Source organism: Penicillium solitum (assembly GCF_028829755.1).
Source record: "Penicillium solitum strain IBT 25940 chromosome Unknown utg000003l_segment0_segment0, whole genome shotgun sequence".
In the NCBI taxonomy this organism is placed as follows: Eukaryota; Fungi; Ascomycota; class Eurotiomycetes; order Eurotiales; family Aspergillaceae; genus Penicillium; species Penicillium solitum.
In genome coordinates this window covers 1084175-1102863 of record NW_027072123.1, presented here as the reverse complement: position 1 = coordinate 1102863, position 18689 = coordinate 1084175, and the positions used below count along the sequence as shown (strand labels likewise).

General features: G+C 48.7%; 8 protein-coding genes across 8 annotated transcripts; 2 read left to right on the top strand and 6 right to left on the bottom strand.

The window, feature by feature from the left end:
* Positions 1-308: 308 nt before the first annotated feature.
* On the bottom strand, positions 309-2037 carry pdiA (protein disulfide isomerase PDI1; the record flags this gene model as incomplete). The annotated part of the gene is made up of 4 exons (XM_040958231.2): positions 309-660; positions 718-1157; positions 1223-1601; positions 1661-2037. 4 exons carry the CDS (start codon positions 2035-2037, stop codon positions 309-311), a joined length of 1548 nt encoding a protein of 515 aa, XP_040811420.1.
* Positions 2038-2686: 649 nt separating this feature from the next.
* On the bottom strand, positions 2687-4532 carry atg22-1 (putative autophagy protein Atg22; the record flags this gene model as incomplete). Its single annotated transcript, XM_040962256.2, has 2 exons — positions 2687-4335; positions 4394-4532. 2 exons carry the CDS (start codon positions 4530-4532, stop codon positions 2687-2689), a joined length of 1788 nt encoding a protein of 595 aa, XP_040807297.2.
* Positions 4533-4618: 86 nt separating this feature from the next.
* N7455_004299 (uncharacterized protein) lies at positions 4619-5180 on the bottom strand (the record flags this gene model as incomplete). Its single annotated transcript, XM_065604772.1, has 2 exons — positions 4619-4757; positions 4840-5180. 2 exons carry the CDS (start codon positions 5178-5180, stop codon positions 4619-4621), a joined length of 480 nt encoding a protein of 159 aa, XP_065461672.1.
* Positions 5181-5565: 385 nt separating this feature from the next.
* On the top strand, positions 5566-8880 carry N7455_004298 (mediator of RNA polymerase II transcription subunit 14; the record flags this gene model as incomplete). Its single annotated transcript, XM_040962261.2, has 2 exons — positions 5566-6258; positions 6311-8880. 2 exons carry the CDS (start codon positions 5566-5568, stop codon positions 8849-8851), a joined length of 3234 nt encoding a protein of 1077 aa, XP_040807296.2. The 3' UTR covers positions 8852-8880.
* A 178-nt stretch (positions 8881-9058) lies between these two features.
* On the bottom strand, positions 9059-11317 carry N7455_004297 (DNA polymerase epsilon noncatalytic subunit; the record flags this gene model as incomplete). Its single annotated transcript, XM_040962267.2, has 1 exon — positions 9059-11317. One exon carries the CDS (start codon positions 11315-11317, stop codon positions 9059-9061), a length of 2259 nt encoding a protein of 752 aa, XP_040807293.1.
* Positions 11318-11744: 427 nt separating this feature from the next.
* Positions 11745-13296, top strand: N7455_004296 (SHNi-TPR domain-containing protein). Its single transcript, XM_040962262.2, has 2 exons — positions 11745-12827; positions 12897-13296. Exons 1-2 carry the CDS (start codon positions 11757-11759, stop codon positions 13176-13178), a joined length of 1353 nt encoding a protein of 450 aa, XP_040807292.2. The 5' UTR covers positions 11745-11756; the 3' UTR covers positions 13179-13296.
* A 217-nt stretch (positions 13297-13513) lies between these two features.
* N7455_004295 (Yippee-like protein) lies at positions 13514-15568 on the bottom strand (the record flags this gene model as incomplete). The annotated part of the gene is made up of 4 exons (XM_040962270.2): positions 13514-14213; positions 14655-14825; positions 14934-15349; positions 15401-15568. The coding sequence occupies 4 exons, from the start codon at positions 15566-15568 to the stop codon at positions 13514-13516; spliced, it is 1455 nt and encodes a 484-aa protein (XP_040807287.2).
* A 983-nt stretch (positions 15569-16551) lies between these two features.
* Positions 16552-18593, bottom strand: N7455_004294 (cleavage polyadenylation factor subunit MPE1; the record flags this gene model as incomplete). The annotated part of the gene is made up of 4 exons (XM_040962260.2): positions 16552-17843; positions 17899-17999; positions 18056-18353; positions 18422-18593. The coding sequence occupies 4 exons, from the start codon at positions 18591-18593 to the stop codon at positions 16552-16554; spliced, it is 1863 nt and encodes a 620-aa protein (XP_040807290.2).
* Positions 18594-18689: the final 96 nt, after the last annotated feature.

The window sequence follows — 18689 nt, the reverse complement described above, 5'->3', positions numbered from 1 at the left end:
TCCGGGGCGATAAGAGATCGACGCGTTTCACGCGACGCGATTGATCAGCCAGGCTGAGCTTGGCTGAAATCGATGTTTGTACAGGGTACGGAGTAGAAATTACAGAATTGACAAAATTGGGAGAATTATAAGAATTATAGAATAATTTACTGATTCACTGATTTACTGATTTACTGATTTACTCTAGACCACTATAAGTCTGAACTTTGATAACAATCTACGGGGAATAGATATGGCATCGAATATAGTCCGAGGTCAGACAAATAATACAACATATGAAGTTACACATTCAAAGACCGAGTAAGCGCTTAAAGCTCATCGTGAATATCCTTCTCCTCGGATGAGGGAGACTCAGTGGCCTTGGGGGCCGCAGTGACCTCGGCACGCTCCTCGGGCGTCTTGGCGCCATCGGCCAGGCCATCCACCTGGTACTTGCCGTTCTCCTTGATGAAGGTAACGAGGTCCTCGACGGTACGGGAACCGGCGTACTCAATAGGGGAGTCCTTGGCACCAGCGGGGTAGAGCTTGATAGTGGGGAAGCCAGTGATGGAATCGGGCACATCGTTGGCAGTGGCGTCAACCTTGGCCACGGTGACCTTCTCATTCAACTCGGGGACATCGGCGTACAGCGCAGCAAGCTCGTCGTACTTAGGAGCAAGACTGGTGATAGTGAGTTAGAAATGGGACAAATGGTAGGTGAGCGGTATGAAAACTTACGACTTGCAGTGCCCGCACCAGGGAGCGTAAAATTCGACCAGGACATCCTTTTCGTTGTCAATGACAACTTCCTGGTAGTTGCGGCCAACAACAACAGTAACAGATCCCTCCTGGGTCTCGGGAATGGGCTCGGACTTGAGGCTAGGGTCAACCTTGCCGTCAAGGACGTCCTTGATGAACTTGCCGACATCCTTGGCATCAACCTTCTTGTTCTGGTCGTAAGGGTACTTGGCGTTCTTGGTAGTGTCCTGGATAGCGAAAGCAGGGAACTTCTCGGGCTCAAGGTTGAGGTTGCCAGCGTGAGCACCGAAGAGCTTAGCATCAAGGGTAACAATGTTAATAGCTCCACGGTGGCTCTCAGCGATGGGACGGAAATCAGCAGCGAACTGCTCGCGTTCCTCGGGAGTCTCGGCGAAGATGTAAGCCAGGGGAATACCGGCCTAATGATTGCAGAGAGTTAGTTTCTTTTCTTGCTCAAATACGAGACAGAAGAAGCTAGACATACCGCCATGTACTTTGAGTAAGTCTCGGGACCAAGCTCGCCAACAAGAGGAGTGCTAGCGGTCTTAACCCATTCGAGGATGGCCTCATCCTCCAGCTTTCCGTCGTACACGGCCTTCTTCTCGTCAAAGTCCTTGTAGAGAACAATCGAGGGCTGCTTGGCACCCTCGGCCTTGGCGAGAGCAGCGTCGTTGGAGGCAGCGAAGAGGAAGTTGTCACGCTGGGATTCAGCGAACGAAGTGAAGCTCTCGTTGGCGGCCTTGTCATCAGAAGCCACGTATCCGATAATCACAATCTTGTCCAAGGCCTTGAATTCCTCCAGGTTCTCCTCGTTCACGTTCGAGACGGCGGGCATGGACTGCTTGGTCATGTATGAGACGATTCTATTGGAGCAACGCGTTAATTTCCAAAGGGCAATCACCAGAAATTCAGAATGACTTACGCGTCGGACTTGCGGGCACCAGCGTAGGGCTTGTGTGAATCGGGGCCACGGAAGACCTTCAGAGTAGGGTAGCCATCAACCTCGTAGGTTCGGCACAGCTCCTCCTCCTCGGTGCAATCCACCTTGACCACAGGGATATCCTTGGCCTTCAGCTCAGTGGCAGCCTCTTCATACTTGGGGGCAAGGGCCTTGCAGTGACCGCACCAAGGCGCATAGAACTCAGCAAGCACCAACGGGTGCTCCTTGACGAATTCATCAAAAGTATCGGTTGTCAAGGTGACGACATTGGCGTCAGCGTCGGCAACTTCGGGCTCAGCAGCGTGAACTGCTGCAGTAGCTCCAAGGAGGCTTAGGACTAGAGGGGCGAAAGACCGCATAATGAAGATTCTTAAATCAAACAAAAGCCCAAAATGCTCAAGGTTGAATAAAAGAAAGTAGAGACAAGCTTAGAAGGTCCAGGGAGGGAAGGTTTTATTGGGGGGGGGGGGGGGAATGGGCACTTGAGGACAGTTTGTTCACTAAAGGTGGAGCTTTGTGACTGGGCTATGCAGGGCTGCAAGGGCGGACCTTTCCCTTCAGGTACCTGGTACCTCGACGACCAGGCCAATTTATAAGGAAATTGGAAGTATATGGCACTTATTAACTTATTATAATAACTAACTACATAACTAATGAAATAATTACCTAGGTATACATGCATATGTAACTAGTAATAATCTATAATGGTAACGGAGACATGCCCTTGATATTTAACGCATATCTGCATTGTTGACAAGTGGCCTGTATTTATATTAACTTAACTATGTACCTGGGTATGTACTACCTAGGTACCTTCTAGGGCTATATATACATATGTATGTATCATATATGTACTCCGTATCCCCTATTAAAACATTTATTTCCCTTCATATATGACTTCAAGACTAGTTTATCGATATATAGGCCCCTAAAATAAAAATAAAAAAAAACAAAGCAAATTCTCGTACTCGTCAACATCACAGTCAAACATACCCCGTACTTTAATCTTCACTCTTCAATCGAATCCCCTATGGTTTGACCGTTAGATATGGTCCCATACTCAGATCCTCGTGGTATGCCATCCAATTCGGCCCCCAACGCTAAGGCATCTCGTTTCCCACGGTCAACATCCACCAAAAGCATAAGTGGGAGTGGCACAATAATTAAAACCGCCAAGAACACAAATGCCGGTCGAATCTCACCGTAGCGATCCGTAATGGCGCCAACAATGGCTGGCCCAAAAATGCTAGACCCTTTGTCGGTAATTGCATAAAGCGCGTAGAAAGCTGCCTCGTAACCTGGGGGAATGAGTTGCCCGAAGAAACTTCGACAGTATGATGACAGTCCGCCCATGACAAGGCCATAAACGGCCCCCAAAGGATACATTTCCCAAGGCTGATGGAGACCAAGCCCCACGCGTTGCACAGCAGGAATGAATCCAAGAAGACCATACAGCGGAATGAGCTCAAACAGGATAATGCACGCAATGATTGTCTGCGAGGCTCGTAGATTGAAGAAATTCGATATGTAGCTCCAAGAGAATGCACCGAACACTCCTGCAAGCATGACGATCACATTGATCAGTCCCAGGGCAGCAGGTTTCATGTCCAGTTGGGTTTTTGCAAACAGTACAGCAGTACCACTGACAGTGGCAATTCCATCACTGAGAAGGAACCAGGCAGCAAGGAAGATCACGATATCTTTCAGTTGCCGCGCCCGCGTCACGGTTTTTCCAAGAGATTTCCAGGCATATGCCATGTATCCGATCCACGAATGGAGTGGTTTGCCATCACTGCCCAACAAAGGCGGGCCTGGTCGAGTGCGCAGCCACAAAGCTGCCGGGATGGTAAAAACAAACCACCATAGCCCAATCAAGAAAAGTACAAGGCGTAATGAGAATGTTGGTGGACGCACGACCACAACAACTAAAATAGAAAATACCTGTAGAATCACTGCCCCGATATAGCCTATACCGATACCATTGGATGAGATTCTAGTGGAGAGTTTAAGCTCCAGGGAAGTGATAGTGGTAGCGGACGTTTTTGTGGCTTCCCTGTTAGGCCCGAGTAGTGGCGTGGAGTCATCCACGTTTGTTCGGCTTATATCCCCGGTCGAGGATAACAAAGGGCCGCCCCTGGGGCTCGTCACATTATCACCTGACGGCGTCGACTCTTCACTTTCCCTGAGCGATGGGTGGTGGCGGACCAGAACAGGTAGAAATGAATTTAAAAGGACAAAAGACGCACCAAAGCAAGTATTTGAGATGATTGCAAGCAGTCCACCTAGGAGGTAAACTTTGGGGACCACAACCAAAAACAACATGGTCGCAATCGAGCCAATGAAAGCAAAGACAATCAAGAGTTTCTTCCGATAGGTTCCATGGTCAGCGGCCCCTGACATTGAAATTATCAGGACTGCCTGAACCAACACGCTCAATGAAAAGGTATACAGGGCAAAGCTTGCCGTGTTGATTTCGGCACCGAGGAAGTAGATGATGCACTGACCGCCATCTGACACCTGGGGGAGATATACTGGTGCATCCGAGCCTGGTGGTGGCAGCGAGGGGCTCCAGGTTTCGCTGCATGGGGTGGTTTTGTCAGACAGCAGAACGCCCCGATCTCGAGCCATCTGCTCCAGCGTTATCGGAAGAAATGAACCTTTCTCAGATCAGATAAAGTCTAGGATGAAGATTTATGAAAGTAGAAGTACACATACCCATGGCACAAACTACAAAGACCTCGGCTGCCCAGCCATAGCAATACCAGCCAGCAAGCTCCCTGTTGCTGGTCGGCCGGGTGTCATCACCAGGATATTGAGGAAGAGACTCAACACTCTCCTGTATACTCATACTCATGGCTAGCGAGGGAAAGCCAGATTCATGACCAGAAAAAAAAAACGAAACAAGAAGGCATACAGTATTGTAAGGTGATAAAAGCCCAGTTAACAGTCACTTGGGTTAACGATGCCCAGGTAGTAGTAGTGTTGGAGTGTTGGTGAGATCAAAGGGGTGAGGTCATATGAATGGGTCAATGTTGACTTGGGGGTGAGGGCTCTTACAAGGTATGGTATTGAGAAGTCACTAAGAACTTCAAGACCAGTGTTATATTGTACCGCCGTGGTTGTAGCAGTACTTCCAATAATACATGGATTTATTACCATACTGACCAAAGTGATACATCACAATACCAGGCATCAAGGCATTCAGGCATTCAGGCATCAAATAGAAGGCGGTAGGGTAAATGCATGCAGCGCATCGCGCTTTCATCAAATCATCTTGGGCTTGAGATATTATTATTGACCCAGTCCTCTTCTGGGCACTCATTTTCTTCCTAAGTGCGTCTTCTCCAGATGATCTATGAAACTTTAAATTCGCTTCAGTTACTTTGACCGTTACTCTACCTTTCGTTTGCTGCCAGCCCACCAGATTGTTTTGCTGCATTCCTCGCATTGCGACAACCCTGCTATTATCCTTGAAATAATCTAGATCCCCGATCGCGCCCATCGTCACAGCTAGTTGCTAGACAGGTCGAAGTTGAAACCTGTGCAATCCGGAGCATTTTTCACTGATTCCGATCCCGACCCGTTGCCATCCTCGCCCGAGCCTCGACCGACCGTTTGAGGCCCATTTGAAGCCAAAGCCGTACGCCAAGCTCCTCCGATTATGAGCGTGGCGTTCTGTTTGCACGGCCCGTGAAACGCATGGCATCAGATTGAGGACCTACCTGTGGCCTTATCTTTGATTTCAGCTTCCCTTCCTACCCCAGCGCCGACTGGATCGAGCCCGGAGCAGTGCCCGTGTTGCGTCGCTTGTTCTGCGCCGTGCAGAGGGCCGAGGAGGGGAAAGCTTCGACGGACACTCACAAAGCAGCTAGGCTGTGCTTCCAGAAATGCCCGGTGTCGTCATGGACAATGTTAACATTGAGGGATCTGTCCGCCGACCGGGCCTCAATGAGGCCACAAATGGTGTACCTAATGCCTTTGATAATTCCGACAAGTCTGGTCAGCTCTCTGGCATGAATGGGTCAGTTTACGTCAATGGCGCATCGAGCGGGATTGCTGCTTCGAATCAACATCCAAGAACGCTCGCAGATAAGGCAGTGGAAATGGTCCCGACATCGCCATTCAAACTGCCACATATCACACAAGGGTTCTTTCCGTTCGGGACATTGGTCAATCGCTCAGTACAGGAATGTTGGAATGAGCTCTCGGAGTTGATTACAGAATTGGCTACGATACAAGTGCCAGCCTCGGGTGGTTCGATATCAACCAATGGAAAACCAGCCGGCAACCAGTCATCGGAGAATGTGCATAAGAAGTTGCGACTCTTGGATTTCGCTCATGCGAAGAGAGCCGAGTTCATCAAACTCCTAGTCCTCTCGCAATGGAGTCGCCAAGCTGCAGATGTCAGCAGACTCATTGATATCCAAGGGTTCATTCGCACACGACACCAATCATACGACGCAGCTCTCCAGTATGTCGGTGAAGTGAAACGAGATCTTGTTCGAGCACAAGTCGCCAACCCGGATTTAAAAACGGCGGTGGAGATATTATCAAAGGGACGAGTCGCCTCTTTGCCAGATGTGAGTCTCCCCAATGGATTTGCAACCTGTAATAATCTAACATCTTACCTAGCTCGGTTATAAACCTCCTACGCCACTGACAGCACGAGCAACACTCAAAAAGCTACTTAAACTCAACCGAATCATTAGCGTGCGATTGGCATTGCACGATTCAGTCCCGCCGCCATTGCGCAATTACCGGGTCCATGATGGCCGGGTGACATTCACAATTTCTGGTGAATTTGAACTCGATCTTTCAGTCGCGGAAGAGTCAAAGACTTCACAGTTTTTCTTTGTGGACATTCGCTTCCTTTTCTCGCCCTCATCACCTATCCCCAAAGGTCGAATATTCAATGAACTTGATGGTAAGATTAACGATCTACTCCGTGATGATGGTTTGACCGGATGTTTCCAATTTCTCCATGGCCTCGTTCTTACGAACAAAATCAACATTCTCTTCAAGCAAGCCGTGGACCTTTCCCGGGGCCTCTGGGCAGATGCATTGCGTATTGAGCTACTACATCGAACACTTGTTGTTCAGTACTGGCCTCAGAGATCGGGGCCGAAGAGCTGGCTCGAAATCGGAGTCAAGAGTGGTCACCGCGGTGGCGACCCGAAGCCTGGGATATCCCATCTCGGCTTCCGATGGATGCGTGACGGCCAGCAGGTCAGCAGCGATGCTATTAGGTTTAACCCAGGTGATCTATCTATGGAGCTTATTCTGAGGAGCGTCATTGCATTACACACGTCACATCTTCTCTCTACCGCATTTACCACCCTCAAAAAGCATGTTCTGTTCTCGAATCACACACTATCACTACAGGCCCAACTATCACCAACAGAACCTGGAGATTGTCGCCTTGATGTGCAACTCACAGCCTCACGTTCTCTTCGGGTTTCTATCGAACCTATGTCAGGGTCCATTACCATGTGTGGGACACCACATGTGTTGGAACGTCTCGATGGGGATCGAGGGCTCTATAAATCATCGATAGAAGAGATATTATCTCGTGTCGCCCGCCTGCGATGTATCACTGCGGTGGATGAGATTGACTCCGGCACAAGGGCACTCGGTCTCGAACCTGTGAACCAAAGAGTACTTGGGCTTGATCCTCGCAAGCTGTTCCCTCCTGGTGTAATGCGGACCGCTTTCTTCACCCATCGGCTTTGGAACCGGCACTGGGTCGCTGCAGCGACCAGTAGCATGGATGGTGACCGCTGGTGGCTTGTTCAACTTCGGCCAACCGAGGCAACGAAAATGGGCCCATTTTATAGTATTGGCGATCATAGCGTGGGTGTTCCGCAGGCCCACGTGGTCAGTGAAACTCTCGTTCCTCCGCAGAGACAACTCAACTACACAACGTGCGCCGAACTGGTCCATGGGCTCACTGGGATACTGGCGATCCATGCCAATGCGCGTTATCTGGCAGACTTGCCAGCCATGAATTTCTGGCCAACGTTCAAAGAATTGCAGCTAGAAACGGATCTCACAGTCCCGGATCTCTTATTCAACTATAGTTCGTCCACACTTCCACCTGCTTTCCGGGTCACCTTGCCCTTCGGGGCAAAGAAACAGTCGCAGTTCAAAGAAATGATTCGACTGGTTTTCCATGGAATTGACAGCCAGACTCGTTCTGTCATAATGATAGCTCACGGCAGTTTGAAAACCCGCATCAAATCCTTAGTCCCACTTGTCTCAGATACGGATCCTTCTTTGATTATTGAAGACAGGGGTTCTGGCTTCGCCCTTCGTTTGCTTGTGCCAGCTGGGCATTCTGTCGTTGCTTGTCTGTTTGAACTCTTGCAGCGACTTGAGTGTGTTCTCTCTATTCTCCAATCCCTCATCCGGAAAGGAATGGAGCCCCGATCTTTGTCCTTGTCGCGAATTGATTTTGCCTACGGGCCTGAGAATAAATTCTCTGCCTTCTTTGATATGAGCGCCAAGGGGCCTTCTTTGTCTGACTACGTTGACGTGGCAGATGCTATTTCAAAGACTACCCCCCTTTTCCAACTGAAGCTGGGCATCAAATTCGAAGGCTCCAGCCCTCATCGTCGGATCCAAGAACCCCTCACTGTGGCTTTGAACCAGCGGTTCACTGAAGCCGGCGTTGAATCAACCCTTCAGCTCTTGGCTACCACACTTCCTCTGCTGCGGTCATTGGATCAGATCACTCCTCAGTCGAATCAGACGGATCTGTCAATTGTGCAGGTCATCGCGCGTAAACCGACTGTATACCTGATTCATTATCCTCGGCTGAGGTCTCGTTTCCACTTGAGTGCAGTGATGCACCAGGACCACTTGGTCTGGATGTTAAGGGATGCCAACGGAATGGACCAGTCTGGCCGGGGCCAGGTCGCGGCTTTTATACAAGAGAAACTCTACCAGTCCAAAGGCGATGGCTGGAATGGCCTTGGAGATGGAGCGGTAGCGAGTATCAACAAGGTTGGGAACCTCATACTCGAGCTGCATGAGTGCCTTAATGCTCCGCATCTTCAACTCGACAGAGAAGTGGAAGTCAAACCTGAGCAAATTCCGAAACAATTGCACATCAAAGGTTCGACATCTGCCGCTCTGCAACCACTGGGAAATACCGATGTCATCACCATTGACTAAGCATTGTCATGATCTATGATTTTCATTTCCGTCTTCTCCAGAGCTTCGGCGTAGCTCAATATCTTTGATTTGAGCCTTTTCCCGTTTTAATGCAAGAGCAACTACGATGTTCTCTTCACGATGTATTCCTAGGTCTCAATATGACATAGCATCTAAATGTATTTCTGTTCATGATGCGTGAAATTTAATTAAATCATCCCTACTAGGTTAACAGCGCTCTTCTCTGATCTTCCCTCGGTTGCGTAACACATCGTACTCGACCCATCTGGCCATGGGAGCACCGCCTTCCGGTAGCAAGCGCCCGGGGTTCATGACATGACAGCCCTCGTAAGTCATGCAAAACGGTGCAGCCTCGGGGTCTGCAAGTACCAATGCTGTTGGCAGCGGGTACAACTGCAGGGCTGAGGCATGGTCCCATAGGACGGGCCGCAATGGTAGCGGAAATGGGGAGATTGTTCCCTGGTCCAGGATGGTCTTGACGAGTCTGCGGGCCATTGACGCTCCAGACGAGGCAGTTGCAGTCTTGGTTCCCTGTTGCTGGCCCATGTCTTCGATTTGGCTCTCGCCCTCAGCAAAGACCGCATTACCAGCAGTACTGCTCGAAGGTTCATGCATTGTAACATCTGACTCGTTGTCAAGGGTGGTGTTGACAGCGCTGCGTCTCAGCCTTCCCGATATATCATCTCGGAAGATGGCGATGTCATGCACAGGCCCGAACCACGAAAGACGTGCCGGATTTGAAGTCCAAATTGCATCACCCGCGGGTTCGGGGGATTGTGACCTATTCAACTCTGAGTTCGCCGTTGCAAATGCACGTCTGACGCGAGAGGTGAACAATTCCGGGATGGGTTGTCGTGGTACTGTTGAGGCTGCACCAGCAGAGAATGCCGATGCCCAAGGATCATTATCACCGGGCACGAATACAAAAGTCGAGTGTTGTAGCAACGCGGGGAAATCGGACAAGACCAGCGCTAATGAGTCAAAGTATTCCTTGTATTCGATACTCCCGGCTCGGCCACCTCCACTGATGATAGCTTTCTGCGAAAAATTACCGATCAAGACAAAGGCTTGTGGGCGTTCAGCAAGAGACAGATCATTGTAGGTGCTGAAGACCTTCTTCAGGGCGTCCAATGTCTTCATGTTGTCTAGATTGACTTCGCTCATGATAGCGACTTTGACCCTGGTTGTTTCTGGTGCGTCCTGGTCCCCTCGTATGCATTTTTCCTGGATTCTTCTCATCCGTGCACCCTGGGCACGTTCACTTCCCAATCCGAGAAAGTCAACCCATCCAAATCCACCACTAGAGCTCAGCTGTCCGCTGCCGTGGTGGTTGCTTGTTCCTAGCGAGATATCACGTCGCTCACAGGGAGGTCCGCAAATTGATATACCGACAAACTGACCTCCGATTGCACCTCCGACTCCTGTATTTCCTCCCAACGCAGCACCTTTTACCATCTCTTCCTCTTCATATATGCCATCGACAAGCACAATCATGCCTGGCGCAAACCACGCACCATCTTCGGGTATCATTCGGGCATGGCTCAAGTCCAATGCTACACTTCCAGTCAAGTCTACCAGGGACAAGTCTCCAGTAGGAGAAATTGCAAGCAATCCTAATAGTAGATGCGAGGTTCCACTTCTGCCGAGCAAATTTGCGATTGGCGTCAGTTTATAGGATTGTCGGTGGGCAATATTGGACGATGAACGTTGGAGTGAAGGAACACCCGCGACACCCAATGAGCTTTGAAAAGATTCATTGCGGAGCAATCGCTGATACACAAGATTGTATCGATCTCGGAATAGTGCAGTTTTGTAAGATGGCGATGGAAACAAGGATGGCTTTGACTTCGTGGCTTCGAAGTATTTCTTGTCGACGTTGTACGTCAAGCGCGGAAGATCAAAAGCGTCGATCACCTTGAGCCAATGCCTTGGGTGAAGTGACAGCTGTGTGTCGTCTTCCTCGGCAGTCCCTTGTTTAGACGTATCACCCGCTGTTTCAACCCGCCCGTCATCTACACCCAGGGTGGATGATGCCTTAAAGGAACCATCTTGGGAAGTCGTTTTCCCAACAACAACCCTTCCACCACTCATACTTCCCTCGAGTGTTTGTAGTATTGTCTTTAGGGACGCTCCTTTGCCTTCCTCAACAATTACGCCTCCACCGGCTCTTTTCCATATCTTGGCAACCTCATCCAGAACTCGCTCTGCTAGGCCTTCCTCGCGCCATCCCGAGCCACAGTTCTTGCCCACAAACACTGCTAGTGTTTGAAGCGCAGATGATGATATTGTGAGGTTATGTTTGCGAGTGAATGTTCGAAAGGCTACTGGGCGTAGAGTTGATGGAGGAAGTAAGATTGGTAAAATCGAGGTTTTGGAGGGAGGCGCATTTCCCTTGGGTATTCGAAATGGACGTGCTGGTGTTCCAAATGCAGGCGATGACGAAGGAATAGGGTCCCCTGTCGCCATTCTGAAGCGATCAGGATGTCGCGGTGTCGAGGCGTCCATATTGTCTCCAGATTTTAAGAAACGCGATAAAGATAAATTTGGTATCGGTTCCGAAGCTCAAGCAAGAATCAATTCAGGATAGAAAAAAAAGGCTCTGGTAAAGATTCAGAGAAAATGCATATTAAGAAGGGGGAAGGAGAGAGAAGACAGAGAGAGAGAGAGAGAGAGAGAGAGAGAGAGAGATCCAGAATTCAATTAAATCGAAGACGCGTGACACGCGCGCCGGAGCTAAAGCTGCTTCTTCCAATCTCTTTCTCTCTCGCTCTCTCTCTCTCTCTCTTTTTCACTTCAACTCTCCTACTCTTAGTCTTATTTTTCTTTTTTCTTTTAATTATTAAGACTATCCTTTTCCTTTCTCAATCTGTTTCTTCTTTCAATCCTCACTAAAATCGCATTCACCATGGCTGATCTACAAGACGTTCAATCTCCCGTCTCGGAGCAAGAGAAACGAACTCAACTCGATGACTTGATCGCACGGGCTGCTGCAAAGGATGCGACCAAAGATCATGACTCTGCCTCCGAGTTGTACTCCCAAGCTACTGAGCTTCAGGCCGAACTGAACGGCGAATTGTCCCCCGAGAATGCCGATTTACTCTATGCCTACGGAAAGTCATTATATAATGTGGCTGTGAGTAAAAGTGATGTCCTTGGCTCCAAGGTAGCTGGCGAGCAGCAGCCGCAATCCGGCACCGCATCTTCAACAAATACATCTTCCGCTGGATCGAAATCCACCAGTGATTCCCTTGTTCAAGACGCGATCGCCAATTCTATGACGGAAAAGTCGTCTTCCGCCAAGCGCGCAGAGAGAGAACCTGAGCCCACAGAATCCAAGCCATTCTTCCAGTTTACGGGAGATGAGAACTTTGTCGACTCCGACGACGAGGATGAGGAAACCGCCGAGCAAGCCGAGGATGATGAAGAAGAAGACGATGATTTCGCCAATGCCTTTGAGGTCTTGGATCTTGCCCGTGTTCTGTACCTCAAGAAGTTGAGTGCTGCCGAGGAAAATGACGGGGGCAAAGGAAAATCGACTGTGGTTTCCTCGGACATCAAGCACATCAAAGAAAGAATCGCAGACACGCACGATCTTCAAGCTGAAATTTCACTGGAAGCAGAAAGATTCAGCGAAGCGGTTACTGATTTGAGAACTGTTCTCGAATTGAGAAACTCGCTATATCCTCTAGAAGATCCCTCCGTTGCTGAGTGCCATTACAAGCTCTCCCTCGCCCTCGAATTCGCATCGGTCCAACAAGGTGGCGAGGAGGATGGCAACGATAAACCCCAAGTTGATGAAGAGATGAGGAAAGAAGCTGCCACCCAAATGGAACATGCCATTGCGAGCTGCAAGGTCCGAATGGCCCAGGAGGAGAAGAAACTTGAGGCCGAGAAAGACGGGGATGAGGACAAGGCAACTGCGACCAAGCGAAAGATCGCCAATGTCAAGGAGATCGTCACTGAGATGGAGCAAAGGGTAAGTGTTTTCTCTCTTGTCTGTCTTTTCTATATATTGTTCGAACTCGTTAATAATGAACTAAATCAGCTTGTTGATCTGCGCCGACCACCTGTCTCAATTGAGCAGAATGACCAAGCCAATGAGGCGATGCTAAAGGGAGTTCTGGGTCAGATTATCGGTCAGTCCGCGACGGACCAGCAAGCTCAGCTTGATGCAGCTAGCAAGGGAGCAACAGATCTGTCTGCCTTTGTCAAACGTAAGCCTGCAAAGCAGGCATCCCAGCAACCTGAAACTGCCTCAAAAAGGCCTGCTGAGGAATCTGCGGAGAATGGCTCCAAGCGGTCTCGCGTTGATGATGCTTCCTCGTGAACAAGGTGGTCTTGTGTCCTCTGACTGAACTGGAATGTTCTTTCTTTCTCTTTTATACATCCAAGAACCCATCTAAATTACCAGGGTGTTAATGAATTCAATGAATCGGATCCCGTGCGAAAATGCCGGACTTTCCAAAAAGAAAATAGATCATAGATCGCGAGCTCTTGTTTGCTGATATTATAGTGGGTTCGTATCCAATGAAAGAAAGAAAAAAAAGGAACAAAAAGACAGTAGGAAAAGGCAAAGACATCAAGGTTGCTCAAAAGGGTATCGTGTCACATTATGCAATGGCCTCTCATCCCACAAGGTCCATCCCCTGGATTTCCTACAGCTTATGAGATTCCCCACATCGCAGGACGACGTTTAATCTCACGGTTTCTCCGGCGTGCAGCAAGTCCAGGGCTCCATATTCCGGCGAACAGGTCCTCGCACTCATCTTCGTCCTGGCTGTCAAACTCCATATCTGCTGGGTTAGACTCGATTTCATGTCGGTGATCGGCTTGCATAGTCTGATCCACACCAGGTGGAGATTCCCAGCATGAAGAGGCGACGATTTTCTTAGTTTCCAGAATGAACTTGCCAACCTTGTACCGCTGTGATTCTTCTTCCGCTGCAACATACTTCCAGCCCAGGACACTGTCACAGAATGTGCAGCTAACATCGCTGACTGTATGTGCTCCTGTAACAAGCTGACGAGGAACTGGACGCTGCAATATCGTATTGGGGAGTGAGGCTGTTGGCGAAGACGAGGCGCTGACCGACACAGCAGTGGCTACTGGCTCCGCCGAAACAAGATAGGCACGGCCATGGCGACCTGTGAACCCTTTGCTGATGATTTGGGAGGTCCAGCACAGATGTGAAGCACAGCCTGCACAGCGCAGATAGGAAACATGGCCATCGAGATACTTCTCGGTCTTGGTGTTTGGGGGTCTATGGTCCGTTGGAGAAAGCCCCGCACTGCGGTTTGTAGAAAACACAGCAGGAAGGAGGAATTTGGGGAACTGGAGAGATTTGACGCGTTCCTTCGACATTCTGGGAGATGTTTAACCAGAACGCTTCACTCTGATAGGACCTTAAAAGGTTTTCCCAAGGCTGGGAGTGATGCCCAGATCAAGAGGTGAATTTAGGTGAGGTCATCTACGACTTATCTCTTATCTTATCCGTGCGGCTTTTTTTCCCGCAAAAGCGGGGGAAAGTGACATTCTCATTAGAACAGACATACGAAGTACATATAATATACTATACGGACTATACATAGACAATACGCATGAAAATTGAATGGAAAATTGAATGAAAATAATCAAGCCATACTCGATACTCGGAATAAGAGGATATTTGCCTTGCCCAAGTTCAAGCATCAAGATACAAAAAAAGAAAACCCATAAACTCCAATCCAAAACGATGTAAACAAATCATGGATGCTATCACTAGACTTCAGCAACCAAGAAAAGCCATTTATTACTAAGGCATGACCCTTGGTCACCGCGTGAGACCCAGGGTGCCAAGGTGGTGAGGTTGAATCCACACCATCCTAGACTTCGTACGAGCTCCATTTCATCTGTGCGCTGGGAGCGACTGACACAGGCAACGATTTGCGAGCACCCAAAGGTAGCAATATCGGCAAGTTCAAACAGAGCGATCAAGCTGAGGAGGGCGAAAGTCAGTGGATGAATCAAAAACACATGGAGGCCTGCCACTAAACAAAAAGGGAAAGCCTTGACTTATCCAAGGAAACACAAGGGGTGTACATACCCTGACTTGAGGCCGTGTTCAAGTGCACGGTCCTCGAAGAAAACGAACAATGTCCGCTCCTTATTGTGTTCAGCCACAAATCCGCGGTAGATAGCATCACTAGAGTAATCCCACACTTCTATCCATCGCTGGATTCGATCATGATGGTTCCCGATTTGATTTGACTGGATATTTTCGAACGCATCCATCCCCAGTGACTCCTGTCCCACGGAATTCCTCTCACCCAGGAATGTCGCAGACAGTCTGTCACAGAAGAGTCTCTCACACTCTTCCGGGATGTTATGCGTTGCCTCCCCCTTGTACTCTGGCTTATTTCCAGGCCAGATTCGTTCCGCGCGGGAATCGAGGATGTCGTGGGGAGGACTTAGAAGAGACGATTTGGTCCCCGAAGGGACCTCAGGGATACCACTGTACCCCTAAATTTGAAGATTAGATCTCGAGTAATATGGATGCGATTTGGGGGTTACGAGATACTTACCGGCGCCCAGGGTAGTGCAGTAGTGGAAGCCGTGGACCTTGGAGGTCGACGACTCAGCACTGTAGCAAGTAGCGAGAACGGTGCTTTGGGAGTCTTGGTCGAGGAACCGCTGCATTTGATTGGAATTACTACTGTGGTTACTCATATATTTCGCCATGATAGTCGATCTTTCGGGTAACTGTTCTGGGAGGGATTTGATGGATGGGTTGTAGGTCAAGATATCGAACTAGATCGAAGTTTGAAATTTGAAGTAAGTGGAGAAGACACGATGAAGACGGTTGGTTTTTTTTTGGAGTGATGAAGAATTCGAGTAGTCTTGATGTTGATGTTGAACGGAGGAAAGTGAGGGAAGTTGGATGGTGTGGACGGATGTGGACGGTGGAAGTCGAGACGGTGTGAATTGGGCGTTTTTCCCCAGTCACCTGACCCCCCTCTCTCTCTCTCTCTCTCTCTCTCTCTCTCTCTCTCTCTCTCTCTTCTTTTTTACATATAGAATTATTATTTTGATTCTATTTCTTCACATTTTTTCTTCACATTTTCTCTTATTAGCTATTATTATTCTAATTGTTCCGTATCATATACATGATTTATAGCTATTCAATTCTATAATTATAGCTATTCAATTCTATAAAAAGCGTATGATCAAAACCAAATTACAAAGTGATCGGAGTATTCCAAGGTTAATGCCTAACGGAGAAAACAGTAAGATCAAAGGGTATACATAGAAAAGTATTTTTTTTTTACCACCTTCATACACCTTAAAAGATACATATAAAAAGACCACTAAAAAGACATGACAAGGCCGCATAACCGGCCGACTATTCTTGTTTATATTGATTGAACAGCTAATGCTAGATATTTATGCATGAGCCCTATCAAGCCCTAGGGAGTGCTTAAGAGAGAAATAATTAAAGGTTGGATTATTCTTATTGCAGCTATGGTAGTAGTAGTACACACTCTGAAGAAGGTGAAAAAAAAAGAAGAAAAAAGAAACCTCTCAGGATGACATGAGAGAATGAGAAAGAAACATAAAATAGAAAAAGGGAAAAAAAAAAGCCGCTCTAGATAATATGCATATTCACAGTGTACTAGGAAAACCATAATGCAAATCCATATAAGCCATGGTCAGCATTTAGCTATTCAGAGCTCCCTGTAATCGCTAGGCCGAACTCGTCGGTTTCTAGCCTGATGACGTTGCGGATTCACAGGTTGACGGAAATATGGTGAATCTTCTTCCCGGGAGTATGGTGTGCTGAAAGCCGTTCGCTGCTGATTTGAGAAGTTGTTCATTCCAGAGTTTGGTCCCTGGAAGCCATTCTGGGGCATGGGGAACATCATTGAAGGGTCACCATTGAACATATTGGGAAATCCGTTGGGCATGCCACCATTGCTTTGATCGAACATTCCAGCTTGAAGGGGATTGAAAGGCATGTTCATGGGATTCCATCCCGGGCCCATGCCACTAGGGAAGCCATTGGCAGACGCCATCGCCATGGGATTCATAAACCCCATGGCTTCATTACCGAATCCAGGAGCCGAGAAAGGCATCATAGACATGCCTTGCATTGGTCCAAAGCCGTTGAAGGGCATCTCCTGATTATTAAAATTGGCTGGGGCAACACCAGGGGTACCGTCTTGAACGCTATTAGCCTGGGTCGGAACGTCGGAGTGACCGTCATCTGCCTTCTGTTTTTTTGGCACATTACCCAGCTCCGGGTTTGCAGTTTCATTCCGGCTGGTAGGCTCGTCCTCAGCAGGTCTTTTCTTGGATTGTGTAGGCGCTGTCTCTTGGATTGGATTGGGCGGGCTCTGCTCTTTGTTGGCGGAAGATTCCTTGGGCTCGGTTTCGGAGATTTCGGGGACAGGAGTACCATCCGGGCCTGCAGGGATCTTTTCCTTCTCTTTCTTGGCTTCAGCCTTGTCGGCTTCATATTCCTTAATTTTTGATGCCGATTCATCATCGGGAGTGAGGTTATCAAGTAAGACCCCCTCAGTAGCACATCCCGGGCAAACAAAGTCACTTTCAATCAAGGCATTTGAAATACAATCATTGCAATATGTCCTCTGGCAACATGGTGTCTTTGTTGGCTCTAAAAACATCCTCTTGTCAATTGGGCATTCCAGACCTCGAGCTTGCAATGCTTTGCTCTCCTCGGCTGCTGCTGCTTCAGCTGCTGCTGCCGCCGATGCCTTCGCCTTTTCTTGGTACAGTTCCCAGGCTGCTTTGTCTGGCTTTGCAATGACAAAATCACCATCAGCATTCACCATGACCCCGGTATTCCTTGAATCTTCAGTAGAGCCATCGGGGGCCAGGGATTCTGGTTTATCGACTTTGGTTTGAAGTGAGCGTGGTATGCCCGTTGATCGCTTGACTCGATATTTGCCGTCAAACTTGGGGTCGTTATTCGTAGGGCATGCTTGGATCCAGTGGCCTGCGTACAAAGGTTAGCGGTCTGTAGGTGTGGTGATTGAGATAGAGCTGCATACCTTTTTCCCGGCAACGATAGCAAAGATACCCTGGAGGCGGAGGGTGGTCGGGTACATTGACGGGTTTCCCTCTGCCACGACCAAACGGTACGGGTGTTGCGCTAAATGAAATCAATATCTCCAATATAATCGAGAATCCGGTTCAGAGTGCTCTTACTTTGCCATTTCTTGTTGTTGCTCCTGCCATTGGCTAGCCTGCAGGTTGAACAGAGCGTTGATCTTCTCTTCTTCTGTTTGTGCATTATTGAGTTCGAGGACGTTGTTGTTCACGGATTGTCCCGTTCCGGGTGCTACTCGGCTCATCGAGGGTTCGTTGCGAGGGACACTGCGAGCATTGACTGGCATCTTGCCTGAAACATAACGAGCAGCACCGCCCTTCCCAGGGCGCGCTGCGGGCAATCGGCGGGCGATCACGGAAGTCGACCGAGGGATTATGGTGGTGTCATCGTCGTATTCTGTTGGATGTCAGAAGAATTCCTGTTAATAAGGAGCGAATGGAACATATTGGAACAGAGTAACATACCCTCTCTGGTGTCCTCGTTGTAGATCGACAGCTCAAAATCACTCCCATCGCCCAATCTACTTTGGCTGATAATCTCTCTTTTGAGCTCAAAGACCGAAATACCAGTGCCATCGAAGGTGACCCTTGAGGGTTCTTTCTGGGACTTGAATTTGAAATGAACGGACGATGACATTGTATTCAATTTGGGAGGGGAGGTGATGCAACAAAGATGGCCACGGGTGTATTAAGACCCAGATTTAGAGGTACCGCCGCCGTGTGTACAGTGAGC